Source organism: Gambusia affinis, linkage group LG07, assembly GCF_019740435.1.
Source record: "Gambusia affinis linkage group LG07, SWU_Gaff_1.0, whole genome shotgun sequence".
Taxonomy (NCBI): Eukaryota; Metazoa; Chordata; class Actinopteri; order Cyprinodontiformes; family Poeciliidae; genus Gambusia; species Gambusia affinis.
The window spans coordinates 27744395-27766736 of NC_057874.1; the positions used below are offsets into that span (position 1 = coordinate 27744395).

The following is a 22342-nucleotide window of genomic DNA, read 5'->3' on the forward strand; positions in this document are numbered from 1 at the left end:
TTCATCGCAGAAGTATTTGAAGAAAAACAAGTTTAGTTTTCCTTCCACTGTGCAGTCGTGCCACTTTGTGCTGGTTTATAGCATAAATTCCCATTTATTTTCGTGGTTCCAACATGACAAAGTGTAGCTGCTTCTTCCAAAGGAGTTTAGGAAACATCAAAATGAAGATTTAGGAGTTTGAGCTGAATGTGTCAATCTGTACCAGGGCTGGGCAAGATTGAAAAAAACAAAAAGATTCAGATACTTTCATACCAGATCTGATTTTAATCTACTTTTTCCTAATTAATTACATAGGAAATAAAGTATTTCTAAAAAGTGTCTTTTGTTTCAATCATCCTTTCTGTGAGTTGAATGATGGAGTATTAGGGCCAGGTTAGCACAACATTAGCAAAATAAAAATGCAATTTTATAAGAAAAACATCTTATAATGAAGAGAAAAAATTTGTTTTAACAAGGAAAAACTCAAATAGTTTTCAGAATTGGACATGATCTGCTCAGATTGTGAAAATAATTTCATGGTAATGTGTTAAAAGATTATTTAACACTATTAATTACTTCATTATTTTTGCATTATTTTGACTATTGTGGTACGACTGCATGTTTGTAAAACTGATTATTTTTGTAATAATAAAAAAAAACACAGCCTGACCCTAACATTTTGCAATAGAGCTGTACAACATGCAATATGGCCGCCCTGACATCACGCTGAACTATGGAAACCCAAAGATCGCATTGGTAAGAAAACAATTCAGATTTTCCAAAAATTTAAACTTCAAAATCAAAATCCGATTAACTGATAACATTAATTTATCGCCCAGCCCTAATCTGAACTTCACAGAGTAACAACAGTAGGCCTCATTAACAATAATAATAATCTAAAGGTAAACAATTAATATTTTAAATCTTTGCCTTTAATTCTGTCCAGAAGTGAAAACAGTAACTCAGTCTGTTGGATATTTGCCAAGTAAAATAATCTTCGTAGTGCTTTTAATTGAAAATGAGCGCTGAATATCAGAGCTGACAATAAAATAACTGTAAAATGAACTGAACCACAACAACTTCATGAGTCTGTAGCGTCCAACAGATCTCTGGGGAAGCAACGTCTCACAAAGGCAACCTCGTGTTCGTCTGCAGGAGGAACTTAAAGCATCTTAATGAAAAGGTCAGAGGTCACGAGTTCCATAGGAGGTCGCAAACCAGCGCGATGTGGTCGGAGGGGTGAGCCACGCTGGGCAGAGCCTTGTGGGTGGTGACCTCCTGGTGGCTGGGCAGAGGAATCACCTGCTCCACCTGCAGGGGAAAAATAATCAGGTCAGATTCGGGTAAAGATAAAAACAATTATCATAAAACAAGGAAAACCATGAAGCTACCTGCATGCTCTGCGGCTGGATGAAGATGTAGTCCAGGCAGCCATGAAATCCTCCCACATAGTTGGTGTAGGCCGGCTGCCCGCAGGCGCTCTGCAGCGGCGGGAAGGTGGAGCTCAGCGCCATGCAGCAGGACTCCTCCGGACCCGAGCTGCTCCAGTCCGCGTGCTGCAGAGGAACCGCCGCCTCGCTGAGCAGCTGGACCACACCTGGAGACGCAAGATCAACGACAAACCAGCAGATCAGTTCTGCTTCTGGTGACCAGACATGGAGCGACCTGACCTTTGACCTGTTACCTGAGTCTGGCGTGGAGTTGAGGTCACCACAGAAGACCAGCGGAGCTCCAGGTGCAACGTCAGCGATCACCTGGCTCAGGTGCTGCAGAGCCACGCCCATCTGGACCAGGCGAACATTCCCTCCTTCAGCATGAAATTAGGTTCAGTTTAAAGACCTCACTGCTTAATTAATTATGTTTTATTGATTACTGAAATAATTGTCAACTAATTTAGGAACTGATTAATTATTAACTGGAGTTTATAGACAAATCTGATGAAAGAACAACGCAGTCATAGTAGAAATTAACCCAAATCTGTACAAAAAAATTAATATATTTTGCTTTTAAGATGAAAAGAAACACCATCTGCAAATAAATTCTACACAGAATTCCTCTGGTGTCTGTTTTAGCCTAATTTGGTACAAATTCAGTTAAAAAAAATCCTATTAAGCCCCTTCCACTACCTAATTAATGCTAAAAATAAACATATAAACTGATCCGCCCCACACAGTTCTGATGTTACATCAATCAGAAAAAGCTGAACGTGTCATATGTTTGTGTCCTTTGCTACAAATGATTCACTAATGTTTACTTTATTATTTATATTTATCTGCATCTTTTAATGTGTTTCTAATTTTGCATTAAAAGGCTTAAATGTGTAAAATCTGCAGAATGTGCAAATTTTTAAAATCCCATTAATCGTCAGAATAATCAATAGTTTAATCGATAACTAAAATACTCGTTACCTTTCGGGTGCCAGTACAGGTGAGTGTTGGCCACACACACCTTCCTCTCTGGGTTGGCGAGGTCTTCGAGCACGGAGACCTGCCGAGGAAACGAACGCTGAGTGAAACCGCCCAACAGTCACTCACCGCCATGAACTCACATCCAGTCCCTGCAGGAGCTGCAATCACAGCTACTGATGTAAATCCACTCATCATTCACAAATGTTGCTGGAACTGCCATTTTCACCGGTCATCAGGCAACGTACAGTGATGTTTGAACTGAACTAATCCTTATTATGAAAGACAATTTTGTTTACAGAGATTTCATATTTTATTTGTTGTATTTGTTTATTTATTTTGGATTTTTTAAATGTCTTCCTGTATTAAATGTTAATCAGAATTTAAAGTTTATTTATCTTTGAGAATGTGTTGTTGCATTATTATACCATTATATTAGTTGAAAATGGTCTCAAAACAACATTATTGTTTTTTTTTTAATTTTTTTAAAGTTTTTATTATTTTAAGGCATACATCTATACAACCTCTCCCAACATTATTGTTTATTGCAAAACCCTCTGGGACAATTTATTGTCCAGGAAAATTTGTTATTATGACAGGCCATAAAAAATATTTAAAAATTGTAAGAAAAAGGTTATTTCAATAAGAAAAGTCTTGGAAAAATTTTTTTTTTTCTTATTTTTTGTATTGGAGTTCTTCATTTTCTTCCACTGTATTCTTGTAATACGAGTGAAAAAACCCCCATCATAATGTGTCCCTTATATTTTATCAGCGTTAACCTGAATAAGTAGAATCTCGGTTGTAAAAACAAGATGGCCGCCCTGGGTGCGATGACATCACTCTTAACTTTGAAAACCTAACAAGAGCACTAGTGGAAAAAAAATCCAGATTTTCCAAAGATTAAATCTTAAAAAAACAAAAATGTGCTTAAATGTATAAGATTGATTCATTGACCAGTTCTAGGAGGTGTTTGACACTTTAAACTTTTTTTTGTAAAACCACAGTATGGCAAAAACAAAACTTGAAAACAATATGCAACTTTTTGAAAAAGGTGCTGCAAAAGCAGTAATTTTAAGACGCATCAGTCACAAAAAGACATGCTGACTGCATGAGGAGCCAGTTTCTAGCTGTACCTGCAGTGCTGTGGACCTCTCCAGGATCCTGTTCTTCAGGTCGATGTTCGCAGAAAGCTTCTCCAGCAGCTCAGAGTGTAAGGGGTCAGAGGTTAGGGCCTCGCTCAGCATGATGTCATGACGGCTGAGCAGGCGAAACTTTGACCTAAAACACAGCAGGGTGTTATTAGCATGCAGCCCAGCAGGGGGCAGAAGTGAGACCAACCAGACTGAACACAAACAGGTTCTACTGGCTCCATTATCAATAACTTGGTGTTAGAAATCCATTTTATATATTCATCAAATTTTAGTTTTTGAAGATTTAAATTTTGTAAAATCTGCATTTTTCTCCACCAATGCACTCCTTGTGCTTCCAAAGTTCAGAGTGCTGTCATCACGCTTTGGGCAGCCATCTTGTTCAACAACTGTCTTTACAGCCTCTATTTATTTCAAAGTTGAATTCAGGTCACCTGTACGACTAAATATAACGACCAGGCTACAATTTCTTTTAGTTTTAATTACGAGAATAAAGTCATAATATAGCAAGAATACAATTGTACGACAATAATGTTGAAAAATGCGAGAATAAGGTGTAATATTATGAGAATAATATTACACCTTATTACACCAGTACAGGTGAGTGTACTGTACAGTTTCTTCTGGACTAACCTGCGGTAGAACGTAGCCAGTCCTTCATGCTGCTTCTCTTTGAGCCTGAAAACGCCGTCCAGACCGAAAGCATCCAGCGCCGGAGTCAGACTGTCCACAAACACGCCTGAAGAGTCCAGAACATTAAGATTTAACATCTAATAAAAACTTTATATTGAAGCTGTTAACATCAAGTTTTTGGTCAACTGTTAGTAACTACATAGATTATATTTTTTACACTTACTAAAGTCAATGCAAAAATATCTAAATTGTGATATTTTTATATCAAAAGCTTCAATCTAGATAAATAAGTTTGCAGATCCTGGTTTATCCATGAGACGAAATAAACAAATTAATAAAGAACAAAAAACAAATAAATAATGAAAGAAACAAGAGAAAAAATGAAACCAACAAAGAAACAAAGACAGAAGGAAAAACAAAAGACAGAAAGAAGGAGTTATGAGATCAAACTACAACCCTTATAAACAGAAATCTCCAAGCCAGCATGTGTTTGGTAAATTCTCCTATTTTAGTATTTAATTAAACGTGGACTAAAACCTTGGGGATTTTAATGTTTAATGAACTGGTGAATCTTCAGCTTCTGAGCTGCGGTCACCTTTATCCACTTCCTGCAGGCAGATGATGTCAGCGTTGTAGCCCGCCAGCTCCTTCTTGACCAGGTTCTGCCGGTAGTCCAGCTGCAGGGCGTAGGGGGCGCAGTACGGGTACAGCACCGTCTTGGACAGATCCGTTTGGGCGTAGACGTCAGCCAGGATGTTGTAGGAAACCACCCTGAGCGCCGGCCACGCCGCGGCCCTCAGCGTGTACGCATGGCGGTTGTCGAACGTGCACACGCCCGGCCCCGCCTCCACTGTTGCCACGGAGACCAGTTCTTTGGCCTGGCCGGTGCGGCTGCCATCTTTGGGAGTGCAGCGCAGCTTGAGCCTGCAGCCGATGTCCTGATTGGACGGGACGAGGACTCGCTCGTGTCCGACCTGCGTCCATCCGCCTTCCAGAGCCGGAGAATCTTTAGGACTGAAGTTAGAAACAACCATGAGGGGCAGAAGAAGATTCAACAACAACACAGACGGTCTAGTCAAAGCAACTGCAACCTTTACAATCACAAGAGCCAGCTAAGTAAAACTAGTTTAGAATCACAAATGTTACATGATCATTTGGAAAAAATACTTTTTATTTTTTGATAAATATCTAATAAAGAAAATGTGTTCTTGCGATTACAGAAACTATTTTCTCTCAATTTTTAGGTTTTAAATCTAATAAAGATGTAAATTTTCAGTAATAAAATGTGTGGATTTACTTTTTCTTCTAGGGATGCACATATCTGTAAGAAATGCTATCAAAAATACTCTAAAGTTTTAAGTATTTATTAGGAAAGCACATATATAAAAATGTGTACATTTATTGATATCCAATATTAATATTGTCAAAAACAAATATTTACTGATGTTATCTATATTTCACTACCATTTTGACAGCTTTGGGGAAAAAAATACACGAAAATCATAAAAATAAATTTCAGTTGCTCAGATCAGTTCAATTTTATTTATTGGACTAATACAGACAAGTTAAAAAAATGACTAATATCGGCCGATACCGATGCTGGTGCTGAGGTATCAGGCAGCCCTGTTAAATGTTCATCATTTTTGAGTTTATTGATCTTTGAAGGCAAAGTTGTCAACATTGTTTGAAAATGATCTCAAATCAACATTAATGTTTATTGCAATAATTTCTGGGACAATTTATTGTCCAACAAAATTTGTTATTGTGACAGGCCTATGGCAATGGTGTCCAAACTTTTCTACCTGCTTAACGATAAACAAAATTTTTTATGAAACTTGCATATTGTTAAGCATCCAAAACATAAAAGAACTTCGGGCTGTTTCCATATTAAAAGAAAATCTGAACTTCATTCTGTTTTATCGGCCAAATAGTTACCATCTTTGACTTGTGGTCTGCAGCCAAACAAAATCATTTCAAGGGCCAAAAGTGGCCCCCGGGCCACACGTTGGACACCCCTAGCCGTTTTAATGAATAGATTAAACGAATGGACACAATCTTTTGAACAATACTGTTGTGAAATAAATAACAGCAATCCACAGTTACCTAGTATTTGTTGAGTTTTCTTTGAACCACATAAACTCGCAGTCCTGGAGGTTCCCAAACTCCACCTGCAGCTTGGGGCAGACTGGAAAGCCAGCCATGAGGGACACTGGGAGCTCAGCTGTGGTGAAAGTGGGAGCGTTCCTCTGAACATTGTATTTAACGTCTCCCACCTGCAGCACCGCTCCGTCCTGCCAAGCCTCGCAGTTTGGCAGCGTGTCGGGAACCTCGTCCCCTTTGAAGAACAGCTTCACCACGGCGGTTTCCGCAGCCTCGCTCGGCTGCTGATCCAGCTTCTTCTTGGACTTTTTCGCCTTTGCCTGGTTCTTGGCGATGGTGTTGGAGATCCGAGTCAGGACCTTTCCCAGCGCCTCGTTCTGGTCCCGCAGCATGTGTTTTTGACTGTCCTCCAGGCAGAAGGAGATGGTGAGCTTCGGCTCCCCGGGAAGGCACCGCACCACGGCCGCCTCCATCCGACCGAGAAGGCGGCTGGATCTGCTAAAGGTACGCGGAGAGGAAGTGCGGAGGCAGCGGGGGAGCAGAGCGCAGGCAGCTGACAGGTGCTTCAACATGAAGCCCTCGGAGGATGGAGGAGGAAGTAACCCCAAAATATCAGCAGCAGAAGAAGAATTAACCGAAGCAGACAAAGATAGCAGGTTAGCCCGATGCTAAACACCCAATAAAATGAGCAATTTAAATGAACCTTCACTAAAGTGTTTAAAACACAAACACATAATAGGTTCCTAAGGCATAAATGCGCATATAGCATTAATACTAGCAAAAGACGGCATTTAAAAACTTAACGAGCTGCTTCTTCTGTATGTCAGTGTTGTTTTCAGATAGTGCCATTCGTCCAATAGCACCTCCACTGGCCAAAAGTATAATAACACATGGCAATAATAGTCGGTCCTCGAGGGCAGGTCTTGTGCTAAATTTCTGTTCCCCCTGTGTCGGGAGCGCGCATTGCAGCCAGAGAGGCGGATCTGAATATTTTCACGGCGCTTCTGATCGATTTCTCGGTAAAACAACTCATATAATCATGTCAAGGTTGTAACGTTCAGTTTAATCGGCAGCTGTTGTTTACAAAATTGTAAAGTAATTAAATAAACGAGGTCTTTTTACGCTGTTTTGTGTTATTTTAAACGCCTAGAGAATCGGTCTTTCTTCAACTTTTGTCACTTCAGCTTGACAGAAATAAAAGTCAGTCACCAAACACAATTTTTCAACACGTAGTGTGTATTTATAGTTTTTCATTGCTGATATAAGAGGATGGTAGCTGGCTGATAGCAAGGCACAAAAATTAAGATTTCCTGAAAAGATGAGAGTGTAGACTTTCTGGTAAATCTTGTTCTAATGTAAAATATGACAGATTACTGGATTGAGGAAATTTCTAGTATACTACATGCTATCACACATAACAATTTTTGAGAATTTGGAAACAGTTGCTCTTTATTCCCCAAAGTTATGGGAGGAGAGGAGAGAATGGATATTTCAGCTCCCTGAAATAATCCGTTCCCCCTCCATAAAATCATTATATATAGACTATATATATATATATATATATATATATATATATATATATATATATATATATATATATATATATATATATATATATATATATATATATATATATATATATATATATATATATAGTCTATATATAAGTTTTCTTGGTTTTGTATTTACTGTTTGCATTGATTCTATTTATTCACATTTGTATAGTTGAGCTTGTCTCAACTATACAAATTTTATATATATATATGTATATATATATATCACTTCCTAGTGATTTCCCTCATGCTAACATTAGCTTTGTACTTAAAATAAGCATTCTAGTAAATGTTTCATTTCTTAGCCATGTTTGTAATTCTGAATGTAGTAAGTCTGTGTCTGTTTTAGCAATTAATATATATATTAATTATATATATATGTATATAGATAGATATATAGTATATCTATCTATATATAGATATATACATATATATAAAGAAAGATAGATATATCTAGCTATATATATTTATAGATATATATATCTATAGATATCAATAGATATATATAACTGTGTGTGTGTGTGTGTGTGTGTGTGTGTGTGTGTGTGTGTGTGTGTGTGTGTGTGTGTGTGTGTGTGTGTGTGTGTGTGTGTGTGTAAAATGCCCATAATACATCAATATCATTATTTTCTATTCCTATTCTATCCTGTTTTTCCCACTAGAAATATTTACATATGTTGACATGTATCAATCCAATTCAAAAATACTTCAAAAAGACATTTCCTTGTAAATGTAGCCATAATAGCTGTTTGAATAAGGTTTCCAATAAAAAAATAATAATAAAAAAAAAATGCATGAAAGTTTATTACTTAACAAGTTTTGATTGATTAAATGCTCTGATACTTTGTTACGCCTGCCAAACACGTAACGCCGCCTATCTGGGCAAATACGAAAATAGGTTGCTAATAATCAAAAAAATTTGATTAATTGATGTAATAAAATAATATTTTTTTAATTTTTAGGTCCCCCTCTAGAGAATGACATTCTAGGCTAATTACGACAACGACAAAAAAAAATTTAAAACAAATGTCCTCTGGCTTATGAACTATACTTATTTATCTCAACAAGAGCTTTAAAGAAAAATTGCACAAAATATCATGACATCTTTTAAGGGGTAAATAAAAAATCATTTAAAAATTTCTGAAATGACTTAATTTTACTCAGGCACTCAATAGTCGCACGCAGATGGGGTCCTCCGACTACACATTGCCGCGGTGCATGCTGGGTTCTTCCTTTCCAATCCCTGACTCGCTTCTGCAATCATGGGTAAGGCTCGGTTTTCATAAAAAATACTCAGTTTATGTCTCGGTTATACCAATTTTTCATATTAACCTTTTATGTGAACGTCTTCTGTGGTGTTTCTACTGTGTTTAATTCAGTAAAATGCTAAAGGGAATGAGAAAAAAGGTTTATATGGCGGCGTCTCCCCGCAACGTGGAGCGGCCATAATGTAGCTATGCTAGTTGCTGGTCGGCAATTTGATCTTAATGCTGATTCATTTTTAACGTTAATATTACTAACAGACTGAAATTAGCGTACGTAGACTAACCAGATAACATCAAAAGCGTTTAAATGAATCGTTTCTGGAAAGTTAATATTTTGGAGATATCCGTTGTTAGTACGGTTTTCATGTTGTTCTCTGTAAAAACCGCTTTGCTTTCTGTATTGAATAATACTTGTAGTTTTTAACATACCGATGCTATTTTGTGAGATTCATGTAGATGTAAACAGTTTTTTGTTTGACTTGTTATGTGTGTTCCTCTGATCTAGGACTCTAATGACCTGAACTAAGCCAGCATGACAAAACTGTTTGAAAACGTACTGTCCAAAGCAGTAGATAGTATAGCACAACAATTTAATCCACCATATTTGTGTCAGAAATATAAATGGTCATAATGAATTACTTGAATACTGTAGCACTGCCATTAAAGCCTGGGGTAATTTTTGTTTCTCTGTTTGCATTAAAATATGAAAATTTAACCCAAAGTCACAAACATTGACAGTTTTTAAACAACTTAGAAATTTGTGGTGCTAAAAATATAAATTTGTATTCTGGCTTCTTAAGTTTATTTTTTAATAAAGGCTAGGACTAGAGAAAGCATGTATTCTAATATTCAAGTAAATTAGTCGTCCTAAAGGTTTGGAGTAGTGCTGATGGGCAATAAATAATGGATTCATGATGTTGATGGTTTTGAGTGGGTCTGATAATGACAGAACGGATGCCAGAGATGAAAGCAAAGTAATGCAAAGTATCTTTTTCTTTAGGAAAGTGTCGTGGTCTGCGTACCGCCAGGAAGCTCCGCAATCACCGGCGTGAGCAGAAATGGCATGACAAACAGTACAAGAAGGCTCACCTGGGGACAGCCCTGAAGGCCAACCCCTTCGGAGGAGCCTCTCACGCCAAGGGCATCGTCCTGGAGAAAGTGTGAGTACAGCCAGACGAGATGAACAACTGACATACAGCCAGTAGATCACTCTTAGGCTGGTAGAGGAAGCTTGTTTCATTTTCCAGGAGGTAAATGTTACTGGCACACAGGAAATTAAACTCTACCTGATGATTCATATAATAAAAGTTCTGTAAAGTATGAAAAACTTAATTTTGAAATATCAATTTGCCTTATGAATAATTAGAAATGAAGAAGGTCACTGCTGGTACTCTGATTCATGTACTATGCAGCTGATTAGATTTTTGTGTTTTTGTGCAGTGGGGTCGAAGCCAAGCAGCCCAACTCTGCCATCAGGAAGTGTGTGAGAGTCCAGCTCATCAAGAACGGGAAGAAGATCACGGCCTTCGTCCCCAATGACGGTTGTCTCAACTTCATCGAGGTAAACGGCTTCAATGTGTGCAGTTTGACAAAATGTTCAGGTTTTAATTTCCATTCCCAAGTGGAAGCTTTAAATTTTTAATATGTTTGTTGTTAAGTTCTGCCATCTCTAACATCCTCCCTGTGGTTCTGGTTCTGCAGGAGAACGACGAGGTTCTGGTGGCCGGTTTCGGTCGTAAGGGTCATGCCGTGGGAGACATCCCTGGAGTTCGTTTCAAGGTCGTCAAAGTGGCCAACGTATCTCTGCTGGCGCTTTACAAAGGCAAGAAGGAGAGACCCAGGTCATAAACGGTGGAGACAGAAACTGAAATAAACATGTTTTCAATTACAGTTTTCTTGTTTTGGTCTTGTTTTATGGCTACAATCATCACAATAAAAAATAAATAAATTTTGACACATTTTTGATGAAAAAAATTTGCTGTGCTCTTTAAATGTGATTGGTTTTACTGGCACAACATGTTGATTTTAAAAAATGTCAGCTGTTGCACAAACCGTGCGTCGGTAGGACAGTTTCCTATGTTTGTGATCAGGAACATTTAGTCTTACTGCAAATCTTTGATAAAATATTAGCCTTCTATAATAGAAATCATGGGAGTTGATGTAGGTGGACCTTTTGTTAGAGGAAATGTTTCTATTCCCTCCACAAAGCTTTTAAAACTAGATAAAATGTTGGGTAAATCAGGATTACTTTAATTTTAATTTAACATTAAATATGACCATTTTACTTGGTGACATTAAAGAAAAAAAATAAATCTGATTTTTGCTGCTATAGAAAGTTGACCAATAGAGGGATTTTCAAATGCATGCAAAACAAAACCCACTTGGTTTCACAATAATAAACAATTTACAAACCTTTTTTTCATTATTTTTATTTTTTAAATAAAAATCAAATGACTTGGTTTTATTTGAATGCTGGATCTTTAGCTTTTTTTGTTCATGGTAAAAAGTTAATTGGGTCTGAATTGATGCCAATTCAGTTACAAAAATGATGCAGCTTTTATTTTGGTTGGATTTCATTTTAAAACCTTTCAACATGCTGAAAATCATTTTTAAAAAATTAACACATTCCAGCAGTACAGAAAATTAAGTATCTGCTTAAACACATAATTTACTGTAAAAGTCATCCAGTTTGACCTTTGAATATAAATTAATATAAAAAGTGGAGAAAGGTGCAAACACCATGCTGTATTAGTCATGTGTTTAAGTCATAAATGTGTCTGGTGTGAGTAAATTTAGTAACAGGTGTCAAATCTCCTTTATCGCTGCCAGAGCTGCAGCCACACAAACAGTTCAGTCTGGTCGGACTCTTTAACGCCGCTGGGTGAATCCATGAATGTTTTGTTCTGGTCGGACTCTTTAACGCCGCTGGGTGAATCCATGAATGTTTTGTTTTCTTTAACGTGTTGTACTGGAAAACCTGAGAGTCTGCTCTGCCGCTGCAGGGAGCCATGTTGGCTTAAAGCTCTGGTTTCATTCTCGTGCTTCTTTCTCAAACCTTCTACAGCTTTAAATCTGATGCAGCAATTCGGCTGAGCAAAACAAGGTAAAAGAGCAAAGTTGTAGGATTATGACAGACATTTACTTCATTTTGAAGCTTTTTCCTGTAGGAAGCGTTTAATCATGGATCATGTCTGAAGGCCGAGAGTAGATCTTTGCTTTATGGTTTCTATACCACTGACAGATGGAAAATTAAAAGGAAAACACTTAACTTACACATTTTAACTTTATAAACCAGATTTATAAAATGGAGAAATAACGCATCTGATGTTCTTTTCTCTTTAACCCAAAGACTGGAGGTTTGTTTTCCTTTGCATGCGATGAACCCTAGTGGATATGTGTTGGAGGAAGAGGATGATGAGGAAGATGCAGCGATTCAGTACATGATTGAGCAGAGTCTGCTGGAGAGCAGCAAGCAGAGGGACGCCCACAGAGCGTCGTCAGCAGGAAACAAACTGAGGTCAGTTCAGAGGGAAGAGGCCTGATGGAAGAACGTCCATCACTGAGCCTCTTATGGAGAACAAACCTGAAATTTTACAAAACGAGGAAACGATGCGCAAACCAAAACAAGCAGAAAAGTTTAATGGAAACTGTTCATTTAAAAATGTCACTCAGATAAAAAGTCTTTAGCTTTTTATTTTCACTTATTTAATAAAACAGTGGCCCTTAAAGCTATTGTATGTAACTTTTATAAAAAATGTTTTTTACGTATTTGTTGAAACTGTCACTATGTTGTGAAAAATTAAACTCCTTCTCCAAGCGGTAAATAAAAACAACTAATTAGAGCCAGGAGGTGGGTCTAAGTGCTGTCAATAACCCTCCTTGTGGCGCTGCTCATCCCCCTGCACTCTGCTATGCTGGACCTAGCATAGCCTGTTGTGAATGCTAAAGCTAGCTAGCTTAGCCACCGATGACAGCGAATAAATAATGGTAAATTGCTTCTCTGCTATAGTAGAGATTGATTGACAACCCAGCTTAGCTCTGTACGGAGCTAAGCTGGGGCCATAAAACTTGCTCAAACAAAAAATTATTTGAAACTGAAAAAAAAAAATGATACTCTAAATAAAAATTTTGAAAAACAGAATGTGAAAGTTTCAAACATTTTTTTTGTTTTTTTTTTTCTTATGAACAAATTTTATGGCCCCAATTTATCTCCATACTTCTACCTCTGATTGGCTGCTTTTGGTCGGGAGCTGTGCATTTCTTCAGAAAACAGAAACAGCTCACGGTGGAGGAGATCGATATTTTCACAGATTGACACAATATGGTGACATTTTTAACAATTATGTAATAATTTTTTTATAAAAGTTAAATTCTGGAGCCTTAAAGTTGATAAAGATGCCAAAAAGTGTTTTTATTAATTAATTTATTCTCAGCACCAAAACACTAAAAATGAAAACATCTGGGTTCATCCTGAGTTCCTTTGCTTTATTTCAGCGCCAATTCAGGATCTTCCAACATCTCCAAGATCTTCTCTGCTGTAAAACAAGGTGAACGACATCAAAACATCTCTGATTTACTCTAAAATAATAAACAATTCAACTGTGATGTGGGCGTGTAAACAAAAACAATAAATATTCAGAAAACGGTCTTGGATACCTAAAGAGGCGCGGCTTAGCGTCTCATCGGTTGAGAGTAAAGTTCTGGATGATTCTGTCGCTCCAGGAAACGAGAAGCTGCTGAAGGATTTTTCTGTCCGGCTTAAAGACGAGTTTCTGCGGAGCGACAGCCGAGGCTGGACGCCTCTGCATGAGGCAGCAGCTCAGAGCAACCAGGCCGTCCTGGAGATCGCATACAGAGGTTTGATGAAACCCCAGTGAAGTTACACTCCACCTTATTCACATCTAACTGAACTGCTGTCAAATGTGCAGAAAATATTTTTGTTTGTGCTGCTACCATTTTAAAGACATTAACAAATGTTTCCAGAGGTCACTAAAGGTCAACTAGCCCCTAAACCTTCTTTAAATCAGACAAAATTGGTGTTGTTCAACTCAGCTGCATTTGTGCAGTAAAAGTTTTGTTTGTGTTGCCTTTGCTTTGAGGATATTAAGGAAAGTTTAAAGGTCAAAAGGTCAGCCAAATTACCCAATTCAAATGAAATAGGTGTCAGATGTTTGTGCAGTGAAGATTTTCGTTTGTGCACTGTAAAAACACAAAATCCTACCAAGTATTTTTCGCCTCGTCTCCAGTGTAAATGTCTTTTGAATATTATCTGGTGTTGAGATACCGGGTTTACAAACAGTTCAAATGTCCTCCAGCTTCAGGTCCAGATTCTCTGGAGGGCCGGACTCTTCGGGGCCAGACGCCGCTCTTCCTGGCGGTGGAAGGCGGTCTGGTGGAAAACGCCTCGTTCCTCCTGGAGCGCGGCGCTCAGCCGGACTGCCAGGACCAGGACAAGGACACCCCGCTGTTTGTAGGTGGGCAGACTATCAGCCAGCTGCAATCCACATTCAGAGTCACAAACATTTATCTCAGACACTCTGGACAGAGGCATGTGGTCACACACAGCTTGGTGTTTAGTTTATGCTTCAAGATGACGCTGTGAGGTTTTACACCCATCGACTGAAAGCTGGAATAAAAAAAAAAAGAGGAAAAAAGGTTGTTGTGTAATATTTACCTAGTTCCATTTTTGTAGATAAAAAAAAAAAGACATGTCGCTTAGATATGAAAGTAAAATAAATACAAATAATTTTTCTGGAAACTGTATATTTACCAGTTTTTTCAATAGAAGAACTACAGATGTTTAAAAAGACAAAGCTTACTACACTGCAAAAACACAAAATCCTACCAAGTGTTTTAGGTCTAGTTTGCAATGCAAATGTCTTATTACAATTTAATTAAGACAAAATTAACTTACAAGTATATTTTCTTTTTTACAATATCTTTTCAGAAAGATATGAAATTGTTTTCAGGCAATAATTACTTAATATTTAGTATTTAACTGTTTATTACCATTTTGTGCATTTGTTTACAAATAAAACTTACATGAACAATTCACATTCAACATTATATGATATAAAACTTTTGCTTGGGAGCTTTTGTGTTTGCTGTAGTCTCAGACAATATGTCAATTTTTCCAAGATGTACACTTCTTAATAACTACTTAATATTGATGAGAAAGTGCTAGTTCCCCAGGCAGATTATTTTTCCTGTGTTAAACGTGAAATAAGAGGACTGATTTTTTAGGCAGACCTGTGAAGAGATTGTTGCAGTAATCAATGCGACTAAAGATAAACACATGGATGAGTTTCTCTAATGCCGGAATTTAATTCCTCTGATCCTGGAAATGTTCTTCAGGTGATAGAAGCCCGACTTTGTAGCTGTCTTTATGTGGCTCTGAAATTCAGGTCAGACTTCATCACTCCTCCCAGGTTTCAGGCCTGATCGCTCCAGTTTTCTGTTTTTCTCCAGCCATCCGTTCGGACCGAACCGACCTGGTGAAGCTGCTGCTCCTCCGTGGCTCCAGTGTGAACCAGGCGGGCTGCCACGGCCGCCGGCCGCTCCACGAAGCCTCGCGGTCGGGCAACGTGGAGCTGGTGAAGCTGCTGCTGGAGGCCGGGGCGCGGCCGGACCCACGCAGCAACTACGGCTTCACGCCGCTGGCGCTGGCTGCGCAGGGAGGACACCTGGAGGTGGTGGAGCTCCTGCTGAGGAAAGGTGAGGCAGATGTTAACCACATCGGGTCACTTTAGAAAACCATCAAATAAACTTTGTGTTTTCCATCACTACAGCTCTGCTAATTAAAAATGTTGCTGCGTTAACCCCAGAGTTGGGTAGTAATCGGTTACATTTATTTAATTACATTCACTGGAGTAAAATTTTTTTTTTTTAAATTAACTTTTAGGAGAATCTTTACTACTTTTTACTCTTATTTGAGTAATTTTATTATAAAGTATCTCTTCTCTTACTTGAGTAAAATTTCTAGATTTTCTCCCCACTGAATGAAAACCAAACTTGTTTTAACCAAACATCCACCAGACACAGACCTGCTGTTTCTGTTGGAGCTTCATAAGTTTTTTATTGAAAGAAACTGATTTGGAAACATTTTATTATCCTTGATTTTATTAATATTTTAAACTTATTTGAGTTATTGTCATTTTCATCCTTTGAATACCAAAATTTTCTCTTAATATTACATTTTGGTCCATCTGATGATGTAATTAAATGATTGATCATTTGACCAGTTGATCAGTACTTGAGTAGACTTTTACTTATTCACTCTTACTTGAGTAATTTCTTAGACAGTTAATTTTTACTTTTACTTCAGTAAAAATATATTAAAGTAGTGATACTCTGACTTGAGTACATTTTTTGGGTGCTCTGCCCTCCTCTGGCTAAATCTACATCGTTGCTCATAAGCATTACCGTACTTCTGCTAGCTAAAGCGCTCTTTAGCAGGAGCTAATGCTAAGCGCTAATGTGGAAGTCGGCTGTGTTACAAAATGCTGCGTTGACCAATCGTCTTAATTTTGATTCAGTTTTTTCTTGTAAGTTTTATTCAAAAGAAGTTTTACAGAACAGCGAACTAAATTAAGAGTTTATAATGTTGTTATCTCACTTATTGCAGCCTCAATGCTTAAACAGTAAGTCAACGTTTATTGCTTTTCAAGCTGTTTTGTTGGTATGCATGTTGCATATAGTGATATGTCAATGATAAATTAGCAATATTTTGTGCAGTCTGAACCAAAGTTGTAATTTTATATTATTTTGAATCTCATAATAAAGACATAAGCTTCATTAACTTCAATTTAAATATTTAAATGGGTTTCTGTGTTATTGTGCTGTTTTGAGGAGAGACGTGTTTCCATGTTTCTCTTCTTCCTGATTCTTTTCCACTTTTGAATTTCTTTATGATCATATAAAACGCTGTCTGTCCTGCAGGAGCGGACATTTTCTCTCAGGCGCACGATGAGGCGTCCGTCTTATACGAAGCGTCTGCTTCAGGGAACGCGGCCGTCGTCCGTCTGCTGCTGGATCACGGAGCCGACGCCAACGTGTCCAATCACACCGGACATCTGCCGATCCACCGAGCCTCACACAGAGGACATCTGCAGTGAGCACTTTACCTCAGCTGCCCTGTTATTCAAATGGAAACAAACCAGTTTTAATCTATTAAAGCAGGAAGTCTAAGAAAAGACAACATCATCAAAAGATGTGTCCATCTATTTTAATTTTTTTTTACAACTATTCCTCTAAAATGGACACACTTCTCCATTTTGAATCCTTTTGTGTAACAACACCAGAAGTGTTTTGCTTCACCAGGGGCCAATAATGCAGAGTTGACTTTATTATGGCATCAGCTTCAGGCAGTAAATAGGACAGGCAGGGACAAGAGCATAGCCACAATAATGACAAGACTGAAAATAATTTAAATATAACCTTCTGTATGGGAGTTTGGGTTTGTACATCCGACTGAGACAGGAACCTCACCGCATGTGTGTGTGCGTGTGTGTGTGTGTGTGTGCGTGTGTGTGCGTGTGTCTGTGTGTTTGAGGTCACTGAAGTTGCTGCTGCCCGTCACCAACATGGGAGATGTGAACGACAGTGGGATCAGCCCTCTTCATTCAGCGGCTGCAGAGGCGCACACACACTGCATCCAGGTGTGTGTGTGTGTGTGTGTGTGTGTCATAAACAGAAGTGTTTGATTTTAATTTGGAAATATTTCTGCAATGAATCAACAGTCCTGCTCAGATAAAACTTGGGGTGTCCAAAGCGTGGTCTGGGGGCCATTTGATCACACATCAGAAATGGTAAAAGCTGAGCTGACAAAATAGAAAATGATTTAAAAAATTGAAAATAGTCTGTTTTTCTTTTAACAAGGCAACAACAAAAATCAAATCAAAAATAAGAGATGATTGGTTGACAAAAGGAGGCTGTTGGCTTCCTTTTGTCAGCCTCCAGGACGCGACGGTCGACTCGGTGGAAGAAACTAAATGTAGCATTGTGCAACATCTCCATTGTCTTCAACCTCAGAGTTTGGCATTAGCTTCCACAACAGAGCGCTTTAGAGTTAGCCAGAGGTCTGCAGAGTACCCAGGAACTGTACTCCAGTAAGAGAAGCACTTCCACCATGTCTTTACTCAAGTAAAAGCGTTCGCCGGATTTCCTGATGAAACTGAAGCTGCATGTTATTTCAGTACATCATAACTTTGGACCAGTGGTCCTGACGTTTCGCTGTCGGGGTCAAAAGTGTCTAATTAAAACCACTGTGAGCTAACAAAGTGCATTAATTTACAATTCAACAGTGTGTTTATTGTGATATTTTTATTCTGTTAAAATATTTCATGGTCAACAATAAACCAGATTTTTATTAAATCTTTATATGAAAGATTGTGGCCTTATTAAAAGGAAAACAGACAATTTCCACTTTTTTTCAGTTGTTTTCTATTTTGTTGGCAAAATATTTACCATTATTCTGATCAGAAGCCAAACAAAACTTTTTCCAGGGCCACCGTCGGCCCTTGAAAGTTATTTTGTACGTAAACGAAGCCTCTGCTTCATCAGGAAACCTGGCGAACTGTCATGTTTTCCCATCAGGCCTTGCTGGATGCGGGTTACGACCCCAACTTCATGCTCCACCCCTGGATCCGCCAGAGCTACGACGACGAGAGGAAGTCCGCTCTCTTCTTTGCTGTTTCCAATAACGACATGGTGTCGGTGAAGCTGCTGCTGGAGGCCGGAGCCATGCCCAACCAAGACCCGGTCAAATGTCTGCAGGTAAAACCGGTCCAGGTGAAGAATAAAAATACGTTAATGAAGAGGCACATACACTGGAAATCAGAGGTTACAAATAAGAGAACTAAAAATGATCACTGTCTGAAGTTTAACCAGACCAAACTTTGCTTCTTTTAGGTCAGTTAAAATTACCAAAAATATTTCAATTTGTAGAAAAACACAAACCTGAGAGAAAATATGTGAAACATTTTCTGTACAGACATGGGCTGAAAGGCCATTACTTCAGTGGAGCTTAAAAAGCCAGATTACAGTTTGATCTGCATTTTTGGAGCCATGAACTTTGGTTAGACGGGACTAAAGAGGAACAGTTTGACCACAATCAGCATCGTTACGTTTGGAGGAAAAACGGCGAACTGTGGAGTCTGGAGGTGGCAGCATGGTGCTGTGGGGCTTGTTTTTCTGCAGGAGAGGAACTGGTGCACTTGATAAAATAGATGGCATTATGTGGAAATATTGAAGAAACAGCTACATAAATCAATTAAATTTTATTTGTAAAGCAGATTTCCTGTTTAATCTTCTTGTTTTCCTCTGAGTCTCATTTCATAATTCAGGATAGAAACTACCGGTGCATCTACTGATTATGTAAAACCCGGATTTCTGTTTTTTTTGTTGTTTTTTTTTTTAAATAAAAGGTTGCACTCCGTCTGGGCAACTACGATCTGATCAGCTTGTTGCTGCGTTATGGCGCTAACGTCAACTACTACTCCAAAATAAACACGACGCATTTCCCCTCGGCGCTGCAGTACGCGCTCAAAGACGAGGTAGCTGGAGAAACGTTCACATGAAGTTTTAATGAACATAATCTACGTGATGAATGAAATGTTTGTGTGCACCAGGTCATTCTCAGGATGCTGTGTAACTATGGTTACGACGTGGAGCGCTGCTTTGACTGTCCCTATGGCAACAGCTCCCACATTCCTGAGGACTACGAGGGATGGACCTGCTCTGTGATCAAAGACACTTTGGTAACAAAAGAAAACAATTCTGATTTAATGTCAGTGTTTTAATTAAATATCAGGCAGATTATCAATGTACATTTGTAAACAAGATGATTAACTGTTAGGTTAACGCATTAGCTGTATGAAAAATGTTGTAGGAACCAAACGCAGAGAGACAGAGGCAGCAACTGAATTTGATGATTTAATAAAAATAATGATGAAATATTGGGAGGTTGATTTCTGAACAAAGAACTGATTGACAAACTGATCACAGGTGTGAGGGGAGAAAGGCCGACTTATAGAGAGAGACGGGGGGCGAGCGAGCGGTGAACAGGGGACTGAAAAATAAATCTATCACTAAAGAATAACCAGACTAAAGAAACGAAATAAAACTGGAGTGGCAAAGACTAAGAAAAGCATAACGAAACGCTGTGTGTTGGGGAGAAGGTGTGTGTTGGGGAAGAGGTGTGTGTTGGGGAGGAGGTGTGTGTTGGGGAGAAGGTGTGTGTTGGGGAAGAGGTGTGTGTTGGGGAGAAGGTGTGTGTTGGGGAAGAGGTGTGTGTTGGGGAGGAGGTGTGTGTTGGGGAAGAGGTGTGTGTTGGGGAGAAGGTGTGTGTTGGGGAAGAGGTGTGTGTTGGGGAGGAGGTGTGTGTTGGGGAAGAGGTGTGTGTTGGGGAAGAGGTGTGTGTTGGGGAGGAGGTGTGTGTTGGGGAGGAGGTGGCGCTGATGCACCCACAGTTACTGGAAGGCCTTTTCTTTTATTAGTGCTAAGAATAATGTCAAAACACATAACCTGTGAAATGTGATCCCCTAGGATCTTGTTATCTTGCTTTAATAGTGTTGACAATATCAAAACTTTGCACCCCTGTGTCAAATTATTTGCTTGATTGTGTCATTTTCCCGACCACCGATATTCCTGACTCAATGCTAAGCAACAACTCATGTGGCGCTCTGCCGCGCGCAGTAAGTCACGTGATGTCCAATCCACAAGATCACTGAGCGGACTTGTCATTTACGTTTTACAAAGAAATTTTAAAAAGCATTAACTGGCTGATAATGCTTTGAATACAGGATGCCGCTACTGCCGAGTTACTGTACATAAACAGATGCAGGCACATAAAGGAAGAAAGGTGCAGGACATATGGGTGGGGACATGTCCACACCTTCAGGAAGTTACACTTATTACAATGTAATAACAGGTAGTCCGACGATGGAAATTTTATGTTAAAACGGTCTGCCATATAATGTCACTTTCTCTGTCAGCGCAGTTCTGTGAGGTCATCACCGTCTATTGGCTGAAAGACCTGTCGGGTCACGTGGTTCGAGTGCTGCTGGACTACGTGGATCACGTGACGCTGTGTTCCAAATTGAAGGCGGTTCTGATGGAGCAGAACCAGTGGGCAGACATTTGCAGACTGCAAGGTAACGGAAACCTGACCGTTAGCTCAGAAAGGACTGGAGGAGATAAAGATCACCGTTTCTCTTCCCGTTAACCTCTCCAGAAAACCCCCGGTGCCTGCAGCATCTCTGTCGCCTGCGGATCCGTCGTTGTCTCGGCCGCCTCCGGCTACGGTCGCCGGTCTTCATGAGCTTCGTGCCGCTGCCAGAGCGGCTGAAGGACTACATCCTGTACCGGGAATACGACCTGCTGGGCCGGCAGAGGGGCAGCCCGGGCTGAAGGGAGGCGGCAATCAGAACCGGTTAAGAAACAAGAAAGTTATGGTACATCTGTTTGTTTTATTTTGATTTCATCATTTATTTCATTTTTATTTGATCCTCTTTAATAGACGAACAAAATACAATGCATACCTGATTAAAAATTAGGCAACGAATAAAGATCTTAGAAGTGTGGCATGCATTTGTATTCATTGTTCATTCTGATCAGTGGCGGTCCCAAGTGGGGGCCACGGCCCAGGAGGGGTGCTGGTGCCTATCAGGCGGGGTCACCCTGGACGGGTCACCAGTCTGTCACAGGGCAACACACACACACACACACACACCTAAGGAGAATTCAGAGAGACTAATTAACCTGACAGTCATGTTTTTGGACTGTGGGAGGAAGTTGGAGAACCTGGAGAGAACCCACCATGCACAGGGAGAACATGCAAACTCCATGCAGAAAGACCCCGGGCCGGGTATCGAACCCAGGACCTTCTTGCTGCAAGGCACCACTGTGCATACATAAATGTAATACATAAATTGATGTTTGAAATAAAGAAATTGTACAATGAATATAAACTACATAATGAATAATAATATGTATATAAATATACTTTCCATACCTTTTAATTTGTACATTTAGAGTTACAAGTTCTACATGTAACATCAGTTTTAGATGTAATCTTACAAGTATGTATTGTTAAATAAATGTTTCCACCACATCTTACTACTAGAGAGGTAATGATTGAAATGTGAAGTTGACCTTAAAAGAAGTCAGAACTGGATGTAGTCGGAGTTGATCCCACTTTCCCAGTGACAAATCCGTTCCAGTTGAATTTTCAGACTGGGAAGTCAGAACTGGAACGCAGC

At 39.1% G+C, this 22342-nt stretch overlaps 3 protein-coding genes across 5 annotated transcripts; 2 read left to right on the top strand and 1 right to left on the bottom strand.

Moving 5' to 3' along the window:
• Window positions 1-1170: 1170 nt before the first annotated feature.
• pde12 (phosphodiesterase 12) lies at window positions 1171-6657 on the bottom strand. The gene is made up of 8 exons (XM_044121952.1): window positions 6269-6657; window positions 4761-5179; window positions 4166-4271; window positions 3518-3662; window positions 2388-2466; window positions 1664-1786; window positions 1371-1576; window positions 1171-1290 (listed from the first exon to the last, which is right to left on the bottom strand). Exons 1-8 carry the CDS (start codon window positions 6655-6657, stop codon window positions 1171-1173), a joined length of 1587 nt encoding a protein of 528 aa, XP_043977887.1.
• Window positions 6546-21816, top strand: LOC122833801 (dynein axonemal heavy chain 12-like). 3 transcript variants are annotated; one of them, XR_006371055.1, is made up of 13 exons: window positions 6546-6921; window positions 12433-12600; window positions 13578-13630; window positions 13806-13940; window positions 14399-14557; window positions 15552-15797; window positions 17022-17193; window positions 17635-17740; window positions 18678-18857; window positions 19508-19636; window positions 19712-19840; window positions 21077-21235; window positions 21316-21454. XR_006371055.1 is itself a non-coding variant. In XM_044121702.1 (13 exons), the coding sequence occupies exons 1-13, from the start codon at window positions 6689-6691 to the stop codon at window positions 21489-21491; spliced, it is 2040 nt and encodes a 679-aa protein (XP_043977637.1). In that variant the 5' UTR covers window positions 6546-6688; the 3' UTR covers window positions 21492-21816. The 3 variants fall into 3 exon arrangements, 2 of the variants coding, with proteins under 2 accessions (XP_043977637.1, XP_043977638.1); XM_044121702.1 differs by having other exon boundaries at window positions 21082-21235; window positions 21316-21816; XM_044121703.1 differs by lacking the exon at window positions 6546-6921 and adding an exon at window positions 11919-12186 and having other exon boundaries at window positions 21082-21235; window positions 21316-21816.
• On the top strand, window positions 8983-10973 carry rps23 (ribosomal protein S23). The gene is made up of 4 exons (XM_044121704.1): window positions 8983-9084; window positions 10084-10243; window positions 10524-10644; window positions 10785-10973. Exons 1-4 carry the CDS (start codon window positions 9081-9083, stop codon window positions 10929-10931), a joined length of 432 nt encoding a protein of 143 aa, XP_043977639.1. The 5' UTR covers window positions 8983-9080; the 3' UTR covers window positions 10932-10973.
• Window positions 21817-22342: the final 526 nt, after the last annotated feature.

Excerpts from the sequence above, each read along its gene's own strand:
- pde12 (XM_044121952.1), bottom strand. The coding sequence starts at position 6,657 with ATGCTGCGGGACCAGAACGAGGCGCTGGGAAAGGTCCTGACTCGGATC. Across the intron at positions 1,787-2,387 it reads CCTGTACTGGCACCCGAAAG|GAGGGAATGTTCGCCTGGTC; the intron begins GTAACGAGTATT and ends TTCATGCTGAAG. Across the intron at positions 1,291-1,370 it reads TCCAGCCGCAGAGCATGCAG|GTGGAGCAGGTGATTCCTCT; the intron begins GTAGCTTCATGG and ends TTTCCCCTGCAG.
- LOC122833801 (XM_044121702.1), top strand. The coding sequence starts at position 6,689 with ATGGTGAGCTTCGGCTCCCCGGGAAGGCACCGCACCACGGCCGCCTCC. Across the intron at positions 17,194-17,634 it reads TCACACAGAGGACATCTGCA|GTCACTGAAGTTGCTGCTGC; the intron begins GTGAGCACTTTA and ends TGTGTGTTTGAG. Across the intron at positions 17,741-18,677 it reads CGCACACACACTGCATCCAG|GCCTTGCTGGATGCGGGTTA; the intron begins GTGTGTGTGTGT and ends TTTTCCCATCAG.
- rps23 (XM_044121704.1), top strand. Across the intron at positions 10,244-10,523 it reads GGCATCGTCCTGGAGAAAGT|TGGGGTCGAAGCCAAGCAGC; the intron begins GTGAGTACAGCC and ends GTTTTTGTGCAG. Across the intron at positions 10,645-10,784 it reads GTTGTCTCAACTTCATCGAG|GAGAACGACGAGGTTCTGGT; the intron begins GTAAACGGCTTC and ends CTGGTTCTGCAG.